The sequence below is a fragment of the Mustela lutreola genome, chromosome 4 (assembly GCF_030435805.1).
Source record: "Mustela lutreola isolate mMusLut2 chromosome 4, mMusLut2.pri, whole genome shotgun sequence".
NCBI classification, from domain to species: Eukaryota; Metazoa; Chordata; class Mammalia; order Carnivora; family Mustelidae; genus Mustela; species Mustela lutreola.
Window position 1 is genome coordinate 117,312,175 of NC_081293.1, and position 18,558 is coordinate 117,330,732.

The window sequence follows — 18,558 nt, forward strand, 5'->3', positions numbered from 1 at the left end:
ATTCAGTGTATTCATTTCTTAATACTTCTGTTTTCCTTATGGCACTTGTTAGCAATCTTTTACCCCCTCAAACATTGTATGTATGACCTATCTGTTCTGTTTTGCTTTTCCATTTCTTTAGATGTCTTCTTTTGCCTTAGCCACCACTATTTAAAGCCGTCTCAGGTTCTTTAGGTCTCTGCACTTTGCCCTGAATTATCTTCATAACCCCATGACCTTAGTCTGCTGCTTGCAGTCCTCTGCCCCTGCCCCCATTCCAATCCATTCTTTGTTACCACCAAGTTAATCTTACTAAGACACATATGATTATTACTCTCTTGCTTAGAAATATTCCGTAGCTCCTTTCCGAAAGAATAGAAGCTAGATGCTCAGCATCACACCAAAAAGCCTTCATGATATGGCCCTTCCTTTCCAGCTTCATCCACTAGTCTTCCATTAGTGTGCTCAATTTTCAGCTTTACCAAGTGCCAGGACTTGCCATTTCCTTTATGTACTTTTAAAATTGTTTGCCTTTGCTGGGGAAATCTCTGCTTGGAATACAATACTGTGGAATCTTTTTTTCAGAACTCTAGTTAAACACCTCTTCCGTGTGTCTTTTTACTGAGTTCATCCCTTACAGCTGTCCCTTTACCCCAAAGCTGGTATAGAACCATTTCTTTGCCCTGCTTCTTGTGTCCCTTTGTTTACATCATTTAATGTACATGTTAGTTAAGTACATGTTGGGCTGTACTTAAACCATGAACTAGAAGTTACAAGTTTTTTTTTGTTTTGTTTTCTGTTTTTTGTTTTTTGTTTTTTTTAAAGATTTTATCTATTTACTTGACAGATAGAGATCACAAGTAGGCAGAGAGGCAGGCAGAGAGAGGAGGGGAGGAAGCAGGCTCCCCGCTGATCAGAGAGCCCGATGCGGGGCTCAATCCCAGGACCCTGAGGTCACGACCCGAGCCAAAGGCAGAGGCCCTAACCCACTGAGCCACCCAGGCGCCCCACAAGTTTTTTTTTTTTTAATCCCTTTGTATCCTTGACACCTAACATATACACTTGGTATTCAATAAATATTTGAAGGAACAAAAGTTGTACCTTAACTTCACTGTGGGTGGGAAAAATAATTACATACGTTTCTATGATATAAAACCTGTCTCTGACTTTAATTCATAATGTAATTCTAGAGTTGCAATAAAAACGTGGAGAAAATTAGATCAGCAGGTGCTATAGAGAGACCGAGTTTCTATTTTGTACTTCAGTCTTATGAGTAAGAAGAATTAAGAAGCTACTTGTTAAACATCTAGGCCCATTGGGCAATGTGGAGAAAATATTACAAAGATTGTTAAACCTGTAAAACTCAACATAGTCGTTACCAATTGAGGATATATTTAAACTAGACCTAAAGTGATTAAAACGGGAAATATATAAGAAGCACCTTAATATCTTATAGTCAGAGTTTTAGCTTGCTAAGCCTTGGCAAGATAAAGTCTCCCTATTGATACAAATATTCAAAAACTGAAAATACTGAAGATGATAACATGCACTTATTTTTTTAAGTCCATATCCATGCTGTTGCAGGAGTGGGACAAGGACACAAAGGTGGCACATTTTCACAGACTTGTAAAGCCACTTCACTTTTATGATACTATGCTGAGGGGATTTGAGTCGTAGAGCTATGGCTAATGAAAGGGGAATACACTTGTGTAATGTGAAGAAATCACTTAGCTTTTATTTCACATCTGTAAAAAGGGGGAGGAGGGAGTACCTACTCTGCTAATTGGTGGTGAAAATTAAAATGACAGAATATGCCCAGTGCTTAATCCATTGGTTTATATATTGTAGACACTACGAACGTTAGCTTCTGATCCTGGAACTAACATAGTAAAAAGAAGAGTCAGAAGAGCTATGTTCTGGGCCAGCCTAATCATTTTATGCCTTTCTCACTAATTACCTTTTCTCTGTATTCCTCTCTCTAATTTTGGGCAAAGGATAGGCATCTGGGAAGAGGAAGATATTTATCAAGGGGTCATGAGGAGGTAGACAGATTTCCAAAACGTACTTCTTCCTAGATCACGGTTTTGCCCGGGGCCAGCAATTCAAAATCATGTCTTGTTACAGACTGCCTTTCCTGATTACAGATTTGGGTTTGTAGTATATAGATAGTGGTAATAAATTTACTTTGTGGTGTAAGATACCAGTATGATTACAGTATGGCAATTTGCACACAGGACAAGCAAAGTGAGAGTAAAATATTAAAGTGTAAAGTAGATCCCTCTCATAAAAGCTTTTAGCCCAGGGTTACCTTATCTGGCATTTGATAACTGGGATATATCTTCCATGGATGCATTATATATTTTTTTTCTTCAATAGCAAACCTATTTTGAAAGTAGCATTTGGAGTTAAAACTTCACCATCTGTCAATGACCATGGACTGATTTCATTGCATTTATCTGTGCTTTAGTTTTTCCATCATTATAATGAGGGTTTTTTCCTTGTTTGTTTTATCCTGTTTCTAACACTGTAATTCCCATATACCTTCACTAACTATGTCATGAATTTTAAGAACCCCAACAACACTTTGAGGACCGCTAACATTTACTACGCAAACATGACCAATCAAGATTAAAGGAAACTCCTGGGGCGCCTGGGTGGCTTGTTGGGTTAAAGCCTCTGCCTTCAACTCAGGTCATAATCCCAGGATGGGATAGAGCCCCACATCAGGCTCTCTGCTCAGCGGGGAGCCTACTTACCACCTACCTTCTGGCCTGCCTCTCTGCCTACTTGTGATCTCTGTCAAATAAATAAAATCTTTAAAAAAAAAAAAAAAGGAAAGGAAACTCCTTTTGTAGTTCGTGGCTTGTTTCTTGATATAATGCTAAAAGGACTCAGGTTAATTTTCTCTCAGTAAAGAGAACTATTCTGGACACAGATACATAGTAATATGCCTGCATATTACATATATTACTATAATAATGAAAATTGTTCTATGGTTTCCTCTTTTTTTTGGCCATCACTTCTGTTCATTAGTCACCATCAGCTTCTCTTACTTGCTGCACTATAAAAAAGCAGAGTGAAAAGCAGATGACCTAATTTGAAGGTTAATAACTCTTAAAATCACAGTAAACTTTAGCCCACAGATGGGCCTTTACTTCTCGAAGCTGTGTGTAACAAAATTTCTTAGTACTTGAAAGCTCTCTCGGTGGATTCATGTTAATGTTTCATGTGGTGGATTGATGGTACCACCATACCCAGCATCTGTGTTCATGAAATACTGCTGAACAAGTTGTGAATTCTTTGAATATTTTCTACTTTTCATATTTTCAAGTCTTAAAAAAAGTTTTGTTCACAAGTTGCTTTTGCTTGGAATTATTTTTAAAAATTTTTAAAGACTTTTTAAAATTTATTATTTGTGAGAGAGAGAGAGAGAGTGCGTGCGAGCAGGGGAGCTGCAGGCAGAGGAAGAAGCAGATTCCCTGCTGAGCAAGAAGCCCAATGCAGGAGTAGCTCCCACAACCCCAGGATCATGACCTGAGCTGAAGGCAGATGCTTAACCAATTGAACCACCCAGGCATCCCTCAGAATTTTTGATAAATCTTTCGCTCCAAACCAGATTAAGTTATGTCTTGTGCATGCTGACCTGGAAAATACTGGCTTCATAAGGAACTTTTCATGTTTAAGTTAAATCTTTGTATTATAAAGATAATATCCTAGAACTAAAGATAAATGTGAAGGTATTTTTCTGCAATATTGTTTATATATTATTCTGTTTTGCTTTTTCTATCTGTGATCATAATTTCATCCCCTTTAATTAATGTTTTAAATGTATTCCAACCACTAAGGCTGTAAGACTGTGATTTATAAGAAATATGAATCTGGTCTTTATCCCTATTCCAGGCACAGGAATTTAACACCTTTGGAATTCCCTAGTAGTGTGATAAAGGTGTCTTTTGAACTTATGTTAACATGGTGACTTGGAAAACTCCTAGGCAACCTAAGGATAGAGGCTGGTTACAGGGAGAAACAACCACGTGATTAAAGGGTTGGAACTTTCCTCCTTCCTTATCTCCCAGAGGAGAGGAACTGGAGATTGAGTGCAGTCACCAGCGGCCAGTGATTTAATTAATATGCTATGTAATCAAGCCTCCATAAAATCCTAAAAGGACAGTGTTCAGAGAGCTTCTGGGATGGTAAACACAAAAAGATGGGGCAAGAGTGGTATATCCCGGGGCGTCTGGGTGGCTCAGTGGGTTAAGCCGCTGCCTTCGGCTCAGGTCATGATCTCAGGGTCCTGGGATCGAGTCCCGCATCGGGCTCTCCGCTCGGCAGGGAGCCTGCTTCCTCCTCTCTCTCTCTCTGCCTGCCTCTCTGCCTACTTGTGATCTCTGTCAAATAAATAAATAAAATCTTAAAAAAAAAAAAAAGAGTGGTATATCTCGTGAGCATGGAAGCTGCTGGCCCCTTCCCCATACCTTGCCTTACCATTTCTTTCGTCTTGCTGTTCTGAGTTATAATATTCTTTTATAATAAACCAGTAATCTAGTAAGTAAAATGTTTCTTTGAGTTTTGTGAGCTGCTCTAGCAAATTAATTGGGAGTAGTGGGAACATCCGATCTATAGCTGGATTTGTAATTGGTATCTCAAATTTGGAGGGAGGAGGGACATCTTCTGGGATTGAACCCTTAACCTGTGGGATCAGATCCTATTTCCAAGCAGTGTCAGAACTCAAAGAATTCCTTGGTGGTTTGGCGATAAAACACACATTTGAATTGGTGCCAGAATCAAGGAGGCAAACATAAGCAAATAACTTATGCTGCTTCAAGTTGTTTACAGTAAGTAAGGTCAGGTCATGTAGTTTCAAGTTGTATACAGTAAGTAAGAAAAAGCTGTACTTTCTGGGAACCTCTCAGATACTACTACAATTAATTGCGCCTCATGGGTCAACAGGTTAGTTACTATGTCACCTTTTAGATATAATTCTTACCCAGTTTCTCTCTTATTTCCTTGGAGACCTCTCCCACCTTTTCTCTTAGAAATCTCATACAGAATTTCCTAGCTTAGGAAATTTTATGTTTTACGGCCTAGCTTAGGGGTGTTTTTCGTATGGCTGTAAGGCAAGAATAGTTTTTATAGTTTTAAGTAACTGGAACAAAGGTCAAAAGAATACTACTTTGTGATATATGGAAATTTTACAAAATTTAAGTTTCATTGTCCATAAAGTTTTATTTGAACATAGCACATGGTTTATGGCTGCTTTTTCATCACAGAAGTGATTTGAACTGTTGAGATAGAAACAATATAGCCCACAAAGCTTAAAGTATTTACTAGATAAACCTTTACAGAAAAATTTTGCCGGGGCACCTGGGTGGGTTGGTGGGTTAAAGCCTCTGCCTTTGGCTCAGGTCATGATCCCAGGGTCCTGGGATCAAGCCCCACATCAGGCAGAGAGCCTGCTTCCTCCTCTCTCTCTCTGCCTGCCTCTCTGCCTACTTGTGATCTGTCTGTCAAATAAATAAATAAATAAATCTTAAAAAAAAAAAAAAAGAAGAAAAGAAAAATTTTGCCGACTCCTGACCCAGCTAATTACATGTGGTGCTGTCCTTTTCCTTTTCCCTGTGAGAGATCATACTTAGTTAATACTGCATAAATACAGCTTTTGCTGAATTTCAGAATCTTCCTATCTGGTTTCTCATAGAGATGAAAGCCTTCTTCTACTTTGAATCTATCATCAGAGAGACCAAATTGTTTGGATCTCTCAGTTGAATTAGGAATATCTAATCAAGCCTGGAACATTATGTTCCCTATATTAACTATCCTTTTCCATCCTATTTTTAGATGCTCATAAAAGGAATATGTACCAATTATAAGACAGAAAAATGCTTGTAACTGATCAATTTTTATTTATTTAGTTTACCTCTGTAGTTTCAAACAAGGAGTTAAGCTATATTAATTTGTGGTGTGTAGCTTAAACTTTTTTGTCATGTTTTCTTCTTTACAAAAGAGAACTAGACCAAAATGCTACATTCAAAGCAATCCTCTCAAGTATTAGCAGCCAGGAATCACTATCATGTGTGTTAGGTATTTTTAAAACAGACAAATTACTACTCTGGGTTCTTACCAGAGCTAAAAGTGAGGGCTGTATAGGGCGAGAACAATCACCTGCTTTAGGGTTATATTGCATGTAAGTAAGACTGTTTGGAATTCTTGTAAGTAATATCACCTATGTTTCACTGGAATGGGCTGAGTGCTTTGGTAGGATTATCCATAAATTCTCAAGCCAGAACACTTTTAAGAGTGAAAGGAGCACTAACTTCCTGAAGCCCAGGACAACAGGCATAAACAGGAACTGTCCTGATTCAACCAGGATGAAAGTTCCCTCTAACTTCAGGAATAGGCAAGCCTCTGCTCTGTTTTAATATTGCCACCTCTAATTCATGGGCCATAAACAGAAGGGAGAAGTAGCAATGAAGTTAGCTTACATAGAAATCTGGCAAACTCCCAGACTCCTTCTGAATATAAACACGAAGTGGCACAACTATTTCAGTAACTAGGTTTTTTCCTCTGTAATTTACAAGCACAAATGACAATTTACTTTGGTCATAATGGGGCTATATTAAACTTCTACCCAAATAATATAGATTAAAGACTTCATATTTATGTACTTTACAAATTGACCACGTACGTTCAACAGATTATTTAAGAGTCAAGTAGAAAATAAGGTCAAAAACAAACTTTATTTATATAGGGATAATAAGGATATTAATAACTGAAATACTGAATAATTAAGCTTTGGATTGACTAGAAGTCCATGATTCACAAAGACTGTTTTATGGAAGCAGTATAAAACTACATTTGGTTATTTTTCTCAGTTCTCTGGTATTCTTCAAGCTTGCAAGGATTCAGAACACTTTAATGATAGCTTGTTGAACAGCAGTAAAATGAAATGATGTCCTTAGAAGTCAGTCTCTCACAAAAAAGACGTTATATCCAAGTTCTATCAAAGCCCCAGCCAGTAAGGCCCATAAAGGAATGAAGACATAGGACAGATTCATGGTAGTAAACTGTTCCAGTTTAGCACAGAGTGCAAGGCAGAAGGCTAATTTAAGTAACATTGCAATGAGGTACCAGGCTTTTTTTTTAATATTGTGCGATCCATGTCGAGGGTCAAAGCCAGACTTACATCGCCCAGCCATTTTCACAATCAGCATGACAAGAAGGATAGTATCAAATATCCAGACTGGAATAAATATGAGGAACCAGTTCCAAGGTGCCTTCTCATCCAGTTTCAACACCAACATGATCAAGAAGAGTAATGTGAAAAGCCAGGTGAGTAGTACTCTCTGAGCCAAGGACATTCTCATTTAAACAGTTTAAAGAGGCTGTTGCAGAGTCGAAAAAAGGAAAATATACCCTAAGAGAAGGAAAAAAAGTCAGGATTGTTTTGATACCGGAAAAAAAAAAATCACTTCCATTCCTGTAAAACAAAGCTGGCTCTTCCCCACTCACAGATTTCTTAATTTTGAAAACATGCTATTCTTCTTCCTTTCAAACCCTGTAAAATTTGTAGCCACCTTTGACAATATTACATTCATAATTCCTTAGCCGATGACAAAATACAGTAAAACTTTCAGTATCAACTGGGCATAAGCTCTATTCAAAATGTCTCAAGAATAGTCTGTTCCTTTATATTGCTGTCACTCAAGTCCAAGTACTCATGACTTCATTCCTGTACTTCAGGGATATTCTTAAATTCTTTTTGTACATCTGTACGTCTATAAATTTTCATTCAATTTTGAGATGTACTAAGAAAAAGCATCCACAATCAAAGTAGCGAAAAAGGAGGAAGTGGTTATCAGGTCAAGGGAGGAGAGTTTTAATAGACTGGGTAACAATTCAGATAGTAAACAGAAGTTAGGTTGTGAGGATATCATTGGGCTAAATAATACAGAATATGTTGATAATACTGGATTTTCACATAGTTTAGTCTGTGGGTCTTTTTAAATTAAACTATCTCACTGCAATTCTTATAAATACCTATTAGTCTGAATTTTTCTTTTTAGTACTACTCATTAAGTATTTTTTGGTTTGTGGTATAGATCCTGATTTTTTTGCTAGTTACTATCCAGTAATCAAGACCACTTAAGCTTTTGACATTGTTATTACTAGATGCTATATTACTCAAGAATTTAGGCTCTTTCTCTTGCTCTCTCTCTTTTTAAAGAATGTAGGGCTTGAATTTAGGCCTCTGAAATCAGTAGTTGCATGCTCTATCAACTGAGCCAGCCAAGCAACCAGAAGTTATTTCTTATATCCCTTATTTAACAATTTTTTTTAAAAGATTTTATTTATTTATTTGACAGAGAGAAATCACAAGTAGATGGAGAGGCAGGCTGAAAGAGAGAGAGGAAGAAGCAGGCTCCCTGCCCAGCAGAGAGCCTGATGTGGGACTCGATCCCAGGACCCTGGGATCATGACCTGAGCCGAAGGCAGCGGCTCAACCCACTGAGCCACCCAGGCGCCCCTTATATCCCTTATTAACTGTATCTGTCTATAGATCTGTCTTACTGACCTCTATTTCTGTTTTTCATTAGTACTATACGACTATGATTAGATGTGTTCTAGGATATACTCTAATATCTGAAAGGACTAGTAGTACCTACTATTCATAGATTTCTTTTCCAGAATGTTTTGCCCTTTCTTTTTTTTTTTACTGCTATAAAATCACTAATTCTTAAAAACTTGGAATTTTGGTTGGGACATATTAATCTATAATACTTAGGTATAAGCATTTATTTAGCCTTCACATACAGGTTGACAGTATAGTCTATACTTGTTCAAGCTTTTTGTATCAACTTTGGGACCATTTGGGAAAAGGGTAAGTAGATGGAAATCAGAAGCCAAACTGCAGCAGCTGGGTGAGGAGTTAACACAAGATAACAAAATGTAAACAGCTGACAATACTTTATTCCTCTGAAACACTTGGAGAAGATAAAAGATAAGACACATAATGAGACTGAGAAAGGGTCAGGAAGAAATTTTTCAGTAAAGGAAGAATCTATGATTAAAATGGAGGGAAATAAACCACAAAGAGTGACAGAGAGAGGACACTTGATGGAAAGAGAAAAACATCAGAAAGTGGTAGGTAGGATAGCAAAAGATGAAGGGTAGGAGTAAAAATGCAGAGAAATAAGGAAAAAGTGAAGGAACTGGCTAGGTGAATAAAATGCCGAAGACTAGCATGTTTAATTAATTATATTTTAAAACTAACTTTGAGGGGTGCCTGGGTGGCTTAGTTGGTTGGGTGTCTGCCCTCAGCTGGGGTCATGATCTCCAGGTCCTGGGATCAAACCCCACATCAGTCTCCCCACTCAGGAGGAGCTCTGCTTCTCCGCCCTCTACCCTTTCCCAACTTGTTCTCTCTTTTCTCTCCAATAATCTTAAAACAAAACAAAACAAAACAAAACAAATTTTGATATTCTTTGCTACACCTCTATTACTTTAAATAGTGGGCTATTATGGAGCAAAACTGCGTATCTGTTTTACTGTAAAGGTGAATAACGGATCTCCTAACTCCCCTTTCCCATGATACCCATCTGCTAGCACCTGTTTTCTTAGCTGGCAGATTGGAGGCTTCATACTGCAGTATGAAAAGCAGATGCTTTTGCTCCCAGGAAGGCTTTTTTCTCCAGGTCTCCTTTCCTGACCAAGGGCTGCTACAGTGGGATACGGGGCTGAATTTGGAAGAAGTGTGAGGGATGTGATTATTAACTGATTATAACCGATTATTAACTAAAATGGGTTTATACTGTAAATCAAGTTTGCTCAAACCTGATCTCCAATCTATCTGGCCGTTTTTGTGAACCTTTAAAAAGTTTATGGTAATACACTTGTTTAAACACAACTTTCCATCAGCCATTGGAGGAGTCAGGGGTCAAATTTTCCCATACAGCGCTGAGTAACAACTGGTCATAGAAACAGCTGCCACACTCAGCATAGGTACTTTAGGACTGGAGACGGAGGGATGATACAAAGAGCACACAGTATTGTGGCTTCAGGTTTTATAATGTGGGATGCCACAAAGTTCTGTAAGCACTTCTACTAAAATGCTCTCAAGTGGGAAGCACTATGCTGATATTTAAATGACGCCCGAAGAATTCTGGATGCTGGGCTACAACGCCAATTTTTACTTGTTCATAAATCTTCACTAATTGAAGTAATCGTACTAGTCTTCTTTCTCCTCAAGAGAAGGGGCTGCATACTCCAAAACAAAAATTTGCTCTACTAAAGTCCTATTCGAGTTGATTACTTCCGGTACCAGGAAGATAGTTAGTTATTAGTTCATATGCTTCCTCATCCATTGTCAAAATCTTCTGCATTGTCCCACAATGGAAATCGAAAGGGCTCTACCCACAGTTCCAGCATCTAGCAGTTGTGTGTGCACTCATTAATTTGCCCACGGTGCGGTCTACACCACCCCCCATTTCCTTCCCTCGCAACTGCCAGCACTCTTCCAAATGAACTTACCCTATCCCGAAGACAATTTTGCTTATGAGTCCACAACAAAATTCCTCTAAATGAGTCGTTTTCGAAAGGCTTCTACGGCCTTGTCGAACTAAACCTCCCTTCAGCGGAACAGCGCTCTGCTTACAACTTAAATGATTCTGGGGCCTACTTGTCCCTAGAACTTCAGGACGTTCATAAACGATAAACGTCAAAGACCTACCGTCCGCCCTAATTGGGACACGCTTTGGGCCCAGTATACTTTGAGAGCTGAACGCGGTTTCTTGCACACGATCCAAAGCGCATGCAGAAGCCTGGTGCCAACCAGGTGTCTGTACGTTTGGCGGGGAGTGTAAGGAGCTGGGAGGCAGCGACAAACCCCCTGAGGTCGGGAAGTCAGCGCCGGGGCACCCGGTGGGCAAATTCACCTCGGGAGAATGCCGGCCCACTGGACCCCGGGACTCACCTGGCAGCGCCGCTGGCCGGAGAGCGGGGAAGGCCGCGAAGATCAGAAAACTCGCCAGTTTGGATCCTTGGCCTTTTCCACGCTTTCTCCTCCATTAAATCCAGAACCCGTCACATGATAATCAAGGAAAAGATCTCAGTTCCGCCTCCCCAAACCACCGCGGTGGAGGCTCCGTGTTCTACCTCAGGGCCACGCCCACATCCGGGGCAGGTTCTCACCGCCTCCGGCTCTACCCTCTCTACTTATAGGTAGAGAGGATGCCAATCTAGGTTCAGAGGCCCTTTTCCCTGAGGTAATTGGACCATTTGGCCACCAGTGCGAACCAACCGACCTTTTCTTACGTTCGGGTTCGTCAAAAAGGCGGCTATAAAAGAAGCCACTAGGCCCGCCTCTCTACCGCTACGGGCTAAGAGGAAAGTCAGTCTAAGCACAGCCTGGAGTACCCGTGGTCCCATTGGGTCCACAGACGCCAATCAGACCAACCAGCGCTCGGCTCCGCCCCCGAGGGGGCGCCCCGCCTCTTTTCTCGCCCTCCCCGCCCACGCGCGGAGACTGCAGGCTCCGGCGCAAAATCCTGCGGGAGAGGGGGTGGGGCGACAGCTCCGGAGGCAGCGCTCCCGCCAGCAGCCTCGTTGTGACTTCTCCGGCTCCCGCAGCGGCGGCGGCACTCGCCTCGGAGTCTCCCGCGCGCACCCCAGCCGCCTCCTAGCGGCGCGGCGCCCGCTCCTACGGTAAGAGCCGGCATCACCTCCGCGCTTGGGCGGGCCGTGTGGAGGTCGTTGGGTTCTGACAGAATCCTGGGGATGGAGCAGGACGAGGGAGGGTAGCGGTGGGCGCGATGGAGGTGGGGGCTCCGGGGCCAACGCATTGCCCTCCGCCGCCAGTGACTTCCTCGGCAGCCGCGGGCACCTGCGCGCCGGGGTCAACCGCGGTCCCTTCCCATCATTTGACCGGTGGCAGAGGCTCAGCCTCCCGCCTCCCGAGTCCGTGCAGTCCTCGAGCCTGGATGGTGAGGTGACGGGCCGAAACCCAGCGCCGCCTCCCGTCCCTCCGCCCCCTCTCGCGGCCCCTCTCCTTGGCTTCCTTCCCTTGGCGCTGTGCTGGGGGCGCGCCGGGTCTTGGAGGGCGTGCGGGGGCATCGGGTGGCCGAGCCCGGGCGTGCAGGAGAGGTCAGCTAGCGGCCGTAGGAGCGGGCTCGGGCGGAGGGGGGACTGTGCGCACGCCGGACGCTGGCTGGAGGGAGGGTCTCTGCCCTGCACCCACTGGGCAGGCAACAGTTTAGTTCACTGATTCCAGCACTGACTGCGGAGCGGGTGCTGAAATCCTCTTGGGGGCCCTGAGGGCTCTCTCCCCTCTGGAAACAATACTGCAGTCCATCAGCTTGCTTTACCTTTTCTTATTTTTATCTGCCTGATGTTGACAGCCAGTAGTATTTTGGTATTGTTCCTTCGAGTCACGACTTTTAAACTCAACACCTCCTTCTTTAACTTTGGAGACCATTCTGTCACTGACCCATCATCATCACTCTTTATTTTTAGCCTGACCAAAAAATAATAATAATAATAATAATAATAATAAAATTTTTAAAAAGTGCTTTATATACCAAGTAGTTTTAAAATCCGTGAATTTTAAATGTATTGTAATGTATACTTACTGTCTTTGTTTATGGTATATCCTGATTACTTTGAGGTTACTTTGTTAATTGTGTGCTTGATTTTAGAGTTTTTGGTTAGCTTGAGCCAACTAGATATTTTAGGGTTTTTTTTTTTTCCCCCTCTAAGACTTTGGGCATAGCCATAGTATTTGATCTTGTTTTTAGATAACTTTTTTTTTTTTTTTTTTTTTTTAAGAAATTTGTTTCCTCCCCACGTGGATTTTTTTTTTTTTTTTTTTGGCATTTTTTTAGCGTGGTTTTTTTTTTTTTTTTTTTTTTTTTTTTTTAGCATTTTTAAAGTTGAAGGGGGCATTCTGAGAATTTGGGAACTATGCACTTTAGCCTAAAGAGCTGTAAAATGGTATAACAATTTGAAATCCTAACTTCTTGGAGTAAACATTGTTAAGCTGAAGAGAAGAAAATTGGTGTCCGCTCTCAGTTGTAGTGGTTCAGCCTCCACAGATTCCAGAGGAAAGCAATCTAGAGGTCTGGAGAGAATGAGCCATGCCTGAGACCAGACATAGGTGATTCCATGGAAATTTATTACTGGGGAAATAGCTTGACTCCCACACAGGTTAGTGGATCAGATAGTATTAAGTTAGGTGTTAGGAAGGTAGGAAGTGTGTTTTGTAACTTTTACCACTTTCTGAGAGGGCATGAAAATGTAGTAAGAGAAAAAAGTATAATGTACAGTGGGGGCACTCTTGTATAGTCAAACTTCCCAGAGTAAAGGTTTTTTTTTTTTTTTTTTTTTAGTCCAGACTGGCAGTGGACAGTTTGTCCTAAAAATGAAGTAGATGGTCTGAGCAATTTTTATTTGTTTTGTTATTTTTAAGTTAGCTCCACATCCATTGTGGAGCTGGAACTCACAACTCTGAGATCAAAAATCACATGCTCTGCTGACTGAGCCAGCTGGGCATCCTGGCCTGAGCAATTTTATTTTATTTTACTTTTTTTGGCCTGAACAATTTTTAAACCAAGGAACCTTTTTGCTAGTCCATATAATACAGAAGCTCAAGGAATTTGTAATTAAAAAGTCTACACTAAACTAAGCCAAAGAAAATTTAGGGTGGCATGTAGGAAAAATGAGAATTGAAAAATAGTTGGATTGCTTCCATACTATCTTGTTTAATCTTTATTATGCTATAAGGTATGTACTATGATTACTGTTCTATTTTATAGATGAGTTAACCACAACTTTGGTTAACTCATTTGTTCAAGATTTCACAGCTAATAAGTTGGTGGAGGTGGGATTCACATCCAGGCAATGTTACAAAGCCTAAATTCCAAGCCAGTATGCTTTACCACCACAGTGGCTTCTTAGATACCTAGTACAAGGAGAATAATCAGTGGAAAATAATGCTGCAAAATCATAAACTGAAGAAGAGTATTGTACATATTGGGTAACACTTTGAGTCTCTGTATGTAGGCACTGTTGAGTATTGCTGGGGATATATGGATGGAGTCCACTTTCCTGTCTTCAGTGGGGGAGAGAAATAAATAATGATAATACAATACAATATATACTATAAGAGAGTGCCATAGAGTCTGATTTTTTTTTAAAAGATTTTATTTATTAATTTGACAGAGAGAGACAGCAAGAGAGGAACACAAGCAGGGGCAGTGGAAGAGGGAGAAGCAGGCTTCCCACCAATCAGGGAGCCCAATGCTGGGCTGGAACCCAGGACCCTGGGATCATGACGTGAGCCGAAGGGAGATGCTTAAGGACTGAGCCACCCAGGCACCCTGAGTCTGATTTAATGGAAGAGAATTCAGTTGAAGTTTAGACATACCAGTATTTGAATTCCTGTTTGGCCTTGTGACCTTTAAAATGATAGGGTAAGCCCTGAATAAAGAAGACTAAATAATATTCAGAGTGGAGAGGGGTTGGAGGAGTTGCGGAGAGCTAGCTCTGGAGCCTTAAAGGGTTAAGTGGTAGTTTTTCACTTCCTTAAAGGGTTAAGTGGTAGTTTTTCACTGTTGGGGAAGGAGGGCATCCCACAGAGAACAGGAGGCAGGGTCAAGGACAGGAATATGGATTGTTGAGGGAATGGCAAGTAATTGTAGCTTTGTGTAAAAAGTATTTGTGAAGGCGAAAATTTAAATGGTAATTGTGTATAAATGTGGCTGGGAAAGGTGAGTATGACCCAATTTTGGCAGTTGGAAGTTGCAAACTTAGATATTAAAATTGTAGGAAATCCTCAACAGTTTGTGCATTGTTACATTTTTATGTACTATTTACCATTTAATACTTATTTCCCCCAGTGACAATTAAAACTTCTTTTCCAAACGTGTCCAACTAAGCACTTTAATTATTTCATTGCAATGTTTCATTCTAAGCTATAAAGGAAGACTTATAACACTACAGGCATTTGCACTTAATTTGTGGAATGTATTTTGGGATTAAAAAAGAAGAATCTTAAAGTGACTGTTGTTTCCCTTAACCCTTTACCTAGTATGTAGCCATATATAGCCAGTATTGTAAACTACCCTTTGATATATGCTGACTGCCTTTTCTGAATCCAAATTTGAGACCTAATGGTGGGACAGAATGTTTTAAATTGGGGCTGTTCTTTAAAAATCTGAGAAAAAACCCCACTTGTGTATCTTCCCTTCAGGTTAGCACAGAACCATAAATAACTTTCATTGGATTTATAAATGTAGATCACTTCATGACCAGAATTATTTGACTAAGTTGAAAATATTAAATGCCATTTAGGAAGGCTGTGTTTTAATTCCAAATTGTTAGCCTCATACAAATTGCTAAAAGGACATAAAATATAAAGATCAGTTTTCACGTGAGAAAAACAGACTGCTTCCTAGAACAGGTAGTTTTACAACACTAGGAACGAAAATATGCTGGACTTCATTCTGAGTAGTGAACAGGAACTGGGCAGGAAATGGCTGTGGCTGAACCACTACCTGATAATAATCATAACATGATTGAATTTGACATTTAATGAGAGGAAGTAAAGAGGGGGAAAAGTGCACTGTATGCAGCTTTCCAGTTTCAGAAACAGTGGGAGAAAAGGGCTGTTAAAAGTGTTTCTACAGAAATTATGAAGATGTGGAGCGGGTACTGATATTTGTTGCATGAATGAAAACACCTTAATAAAACATCCTGTAAAAGGTCTGTTACAGATAGTAAAAAGCTTAAAGTTGCATGGCATGAGTTTTGGTCCTCTGCAGACTTGGGTTCAAGTCTCAATTCTACAGTCCATCAGTTGTGTGACTTTGAGCTCATTATGTAATCTTTTTGAGGTTCAGTTTTATTTAATCATAAATGGAGATATTTACTGTATAAGATTTTGAAAATTAAATGAGCTAATGTACATAAAGCCCTTGACACATTGCCTGGCTTATAAGACATGTTCAGAAAATGGTTGTTGCTGTTATTTGATTAAGTTGAACAGGTGTGTTTGTTTGTTTGTTTGTTTGTCTTAGTGGAGATGAGCAGAGAGGGAGAGCCAGAGAGAGAATCTTAAGCAGGCTCCACGCTGGGTGTGGAGCCTGGCACAGGGCTTAATCTCACAACCTGAGATCATGACCTGAGCTGAAATCTAGAGTCCGAGGCTTAACTGACTGAGCTACCCAGGTGCCCTGTACAGGTCTTTTGTTTTTGTATGTGTGTGTTTTTAAATTTGATTCTCAGATACAGTAAAGAAAGCCAAAAAATGGCAAAGAAATAAAACCTTAAGAGGAGACAATAGGATATTATACAGGCAACAGGCAGAGTTGAATTAAAAATCAAGTCATTGCATGCTCGCTTTGGCAGTATATATAATAAAAAGTCATTGCTGCTACTTACAAAACAATAGAAAAGATAGGAAAGAGCTTCATATTCTCAACTTTTTTTTTTTCCTGACGAAAGTAGGTCAGACTCATTAAACCAGGTAGAGTAAATAAATAGGGTTTTGCTACTCTATTAGCAATAATTGCACCTCGGATAAACCTCATTGGCCACGATACTGCCACTGCGCAAGGCTTAGGTTTTGCTACTCTAAATAACAATAAAAAAGAATACTGAAATTGGATCTCTTGTACTGTGAGTTTAGTATATACACAGAAAGGGGCTTTTTTCTTCAAATCACTTTGCCACATTCTTATCTCTGAAATTCTTTTAACAGATAAAAACCATTAATTTTACAGTTATAGAGAAGGCTTTTAATACAAGTAATCTTGGGAGATAGAGCAGGTTAATTTAACTACATGTATTTCACAAGTATTGATTCTCTATATCCCATTGCCTACTATGTATCTCTTGGGCAGTGAATGTATCATATATTGGAAGGTAAACCTGTCTTCTTGTTCCCAAATCTGTTTCTTCTCTGTATTCCCTATCCTAGTGAATAGTTCTTCTATCGTTAAGCCAAGAGTCATGGAGCATCTTTTCTTCTGTACCTTTCATGTCCATTCAGTAAATACGTCTGGTCTTTGTCTTTATTAGCTATCCATCTTCTAACTATGCCCTGTCCTATCATCCATCCCTCATTGCCACTGACTTACTTTAGATGCTTATCATTTTTTCTCCAGGTCATTAATAGTCTCCTTGGTTTTAATTTAGCCTCATATTAACCAGTTCACACAGCTTCCTTCTAGAATGATGTTGCTGAATACTAATATAGTCAAATTAAAATTATATTCTTAATGCCAGCACATGATGATAGTTAATAAATATTAGATCCTTCAGTGTATCTTGAACTTAAGATAATACTAAGTGACTTGTATACCTATACCTAGAGTTTTCTTTGTGGGAAAGGTTTTAACAACTACTTTAATTTCATTAATAAAGGGCTAGTTTCTTTATTTGTTTTTGAATGAGCATCATTAGTTTCCATCTTTTTTTTTTTTTTAAGATTTATTTATTTGAGAGAGTGAGAGCATGAGCAGAGAGAGAGGGGAGAGAGTCTTAAGCAGACCATGCTGAGCACAGAGCTAGACTTGGGACTCCCTCTCAGGACTCTGAGATCATAATCTGAGCTGAATCCAAGAACTGTATGCTTAAGAAACTGCTCCATCCAGGCACAGCAATTGTTTATCTTTCAAAGAGTTTGTCTGTTTAATCCAAGTTGTTAAGTTGGCATGAAATTGTTCATAATATTCTCTTATTATCTTTTTAATGTTTTAAGATCTATAGCTATGTTCCCTCTTTCATTCCTGACTGTTAATTTGTGTATTTTTTTCCCTTTTTTCCCTTTTCAGTTTGGTTAGAGATTTGTCTATTTTATTGCTAGTCAAAGGAACAGCTTTTGGTATTCCTCATTGATTTTTTTCTTCTCAATTTCACTGATTTCTGTTCTTTATTATTTTCCTTTTGCTCTTTACTTTGCATTTTATTTGCTTGAGTTTTAAAGGTTATTATTGTCTTCTGATATAAGGGTTTAATGCTATAAAATTTCCTCTAAATAGTGCTTTGGCTGCATCCCATGAATTTTGATAGGTTGTATTTTCATTTTTATTCAGTTCAGAAATCCTTGCTGATTTTATTTGTGATGTCTTCTTTGACCCCAATGGTTATAAATGAGTATGCACATGGAAATTTTTGGGTATTGATTTCTGATTTAATCTCACTGTGCTCAGAGAATATCCGTTGTGAAATTTGAAGCATTTCGAATTTATTGAGACTTGTTTTATGACCCCAGAATATGCTCTGTCTTGGTAAATGATTCATGTGCACTTGAAAAGAAAGTTGGGTGGAGTAGCTGTAAATGTCGGATCAAATTGACTAATAGAATTGCTCAAGGTTTCTCTATCCTTATTGATTTTATGTCTACTTGTTCTAGCAATTTTGAAAGAACGGTATTGAAATCTCTAAATATAATTGTGGACTTGCCAATTTCTGCTTATATTTTCGTCAGTATGGCTTCATATATTTTGAAGTTCTGTTACTAGATTGATTCATATTTAAGATTGTTGTGATTTTTTTAATAAATTGGATCCCTTTATCATTGTGAAA

At 39.6% G+C, this 18,558-nt stretch overlaps 2 protein-coding genes and 1 non-coding gene across 8 annotated transcripts in view; 1 reads left to right on the forward strand and 2 right to left on the reverse strand.

The window, feature by feature from the left end:
• Positions 1–11,309, reverse strand: part of TMEM60 (transmembrane protein 60) — a 216,442-nt gene extending 205,133 nt beyond the window's left edge. Inside the window, exons 1-2 of one of the 3 annotated variants that reach the window (XM_059170932.1) lie at positions 10,949–11,278; positions 6,698–7,393 (exon numbers count right to left, since the gene is read on the reverse strand). In XM_059170932.1, the coding sequence (XP_059026915.1) occupies positions 6,942–7,343 (402 nt within the window). In that variant the 5' untranslated portion in view covers positions 7,344–7,393; positions 10,949–11,278 and the 3' untranslated portion in view covers positions 6,698–6,941. Of the gene's footprint in view, positions 1–6,697; positions 7,394–10,948 lie in introns of those variants that run through there. The other 2 variants (XR_009352811.1, XM_059170933.1) reach the window with 2 other exon arrangements.
• Positions 11,310–11,491: 182 nt separating this feature from the next.
• Positions 11,492–18,558, forward strand: part of PHTF2 (putative homeodomain transcription factor 2) — a 120,193-nt gene continuing 113,126 nt past the window's right edge. For 2 of the 4 annotated variants that reach the window (XM_059170936.1, XM_059170937.1), the window contains exon 1: positions 11,493–11,679. The gene's annotated coding sequence lies outside the window, so the exon portion shown is untranslated. Of the gene's footprint in view, positions 11,680–18,558 lie in introns of all 4 variants that reach the window. The other 2 variants (XM_059170940.1, XM_059170935.1) reach the window with 2 other exon arrangements.
• On the reverse strand, positions 16,450–16,588 carry LOC131830899 (U4 spliceosomal RNA). The gene has a single exon (XR_009353434.1). It is a non-coding gene; the product is annotated as a U4 spliceosomal RNA (small nuclear RNA).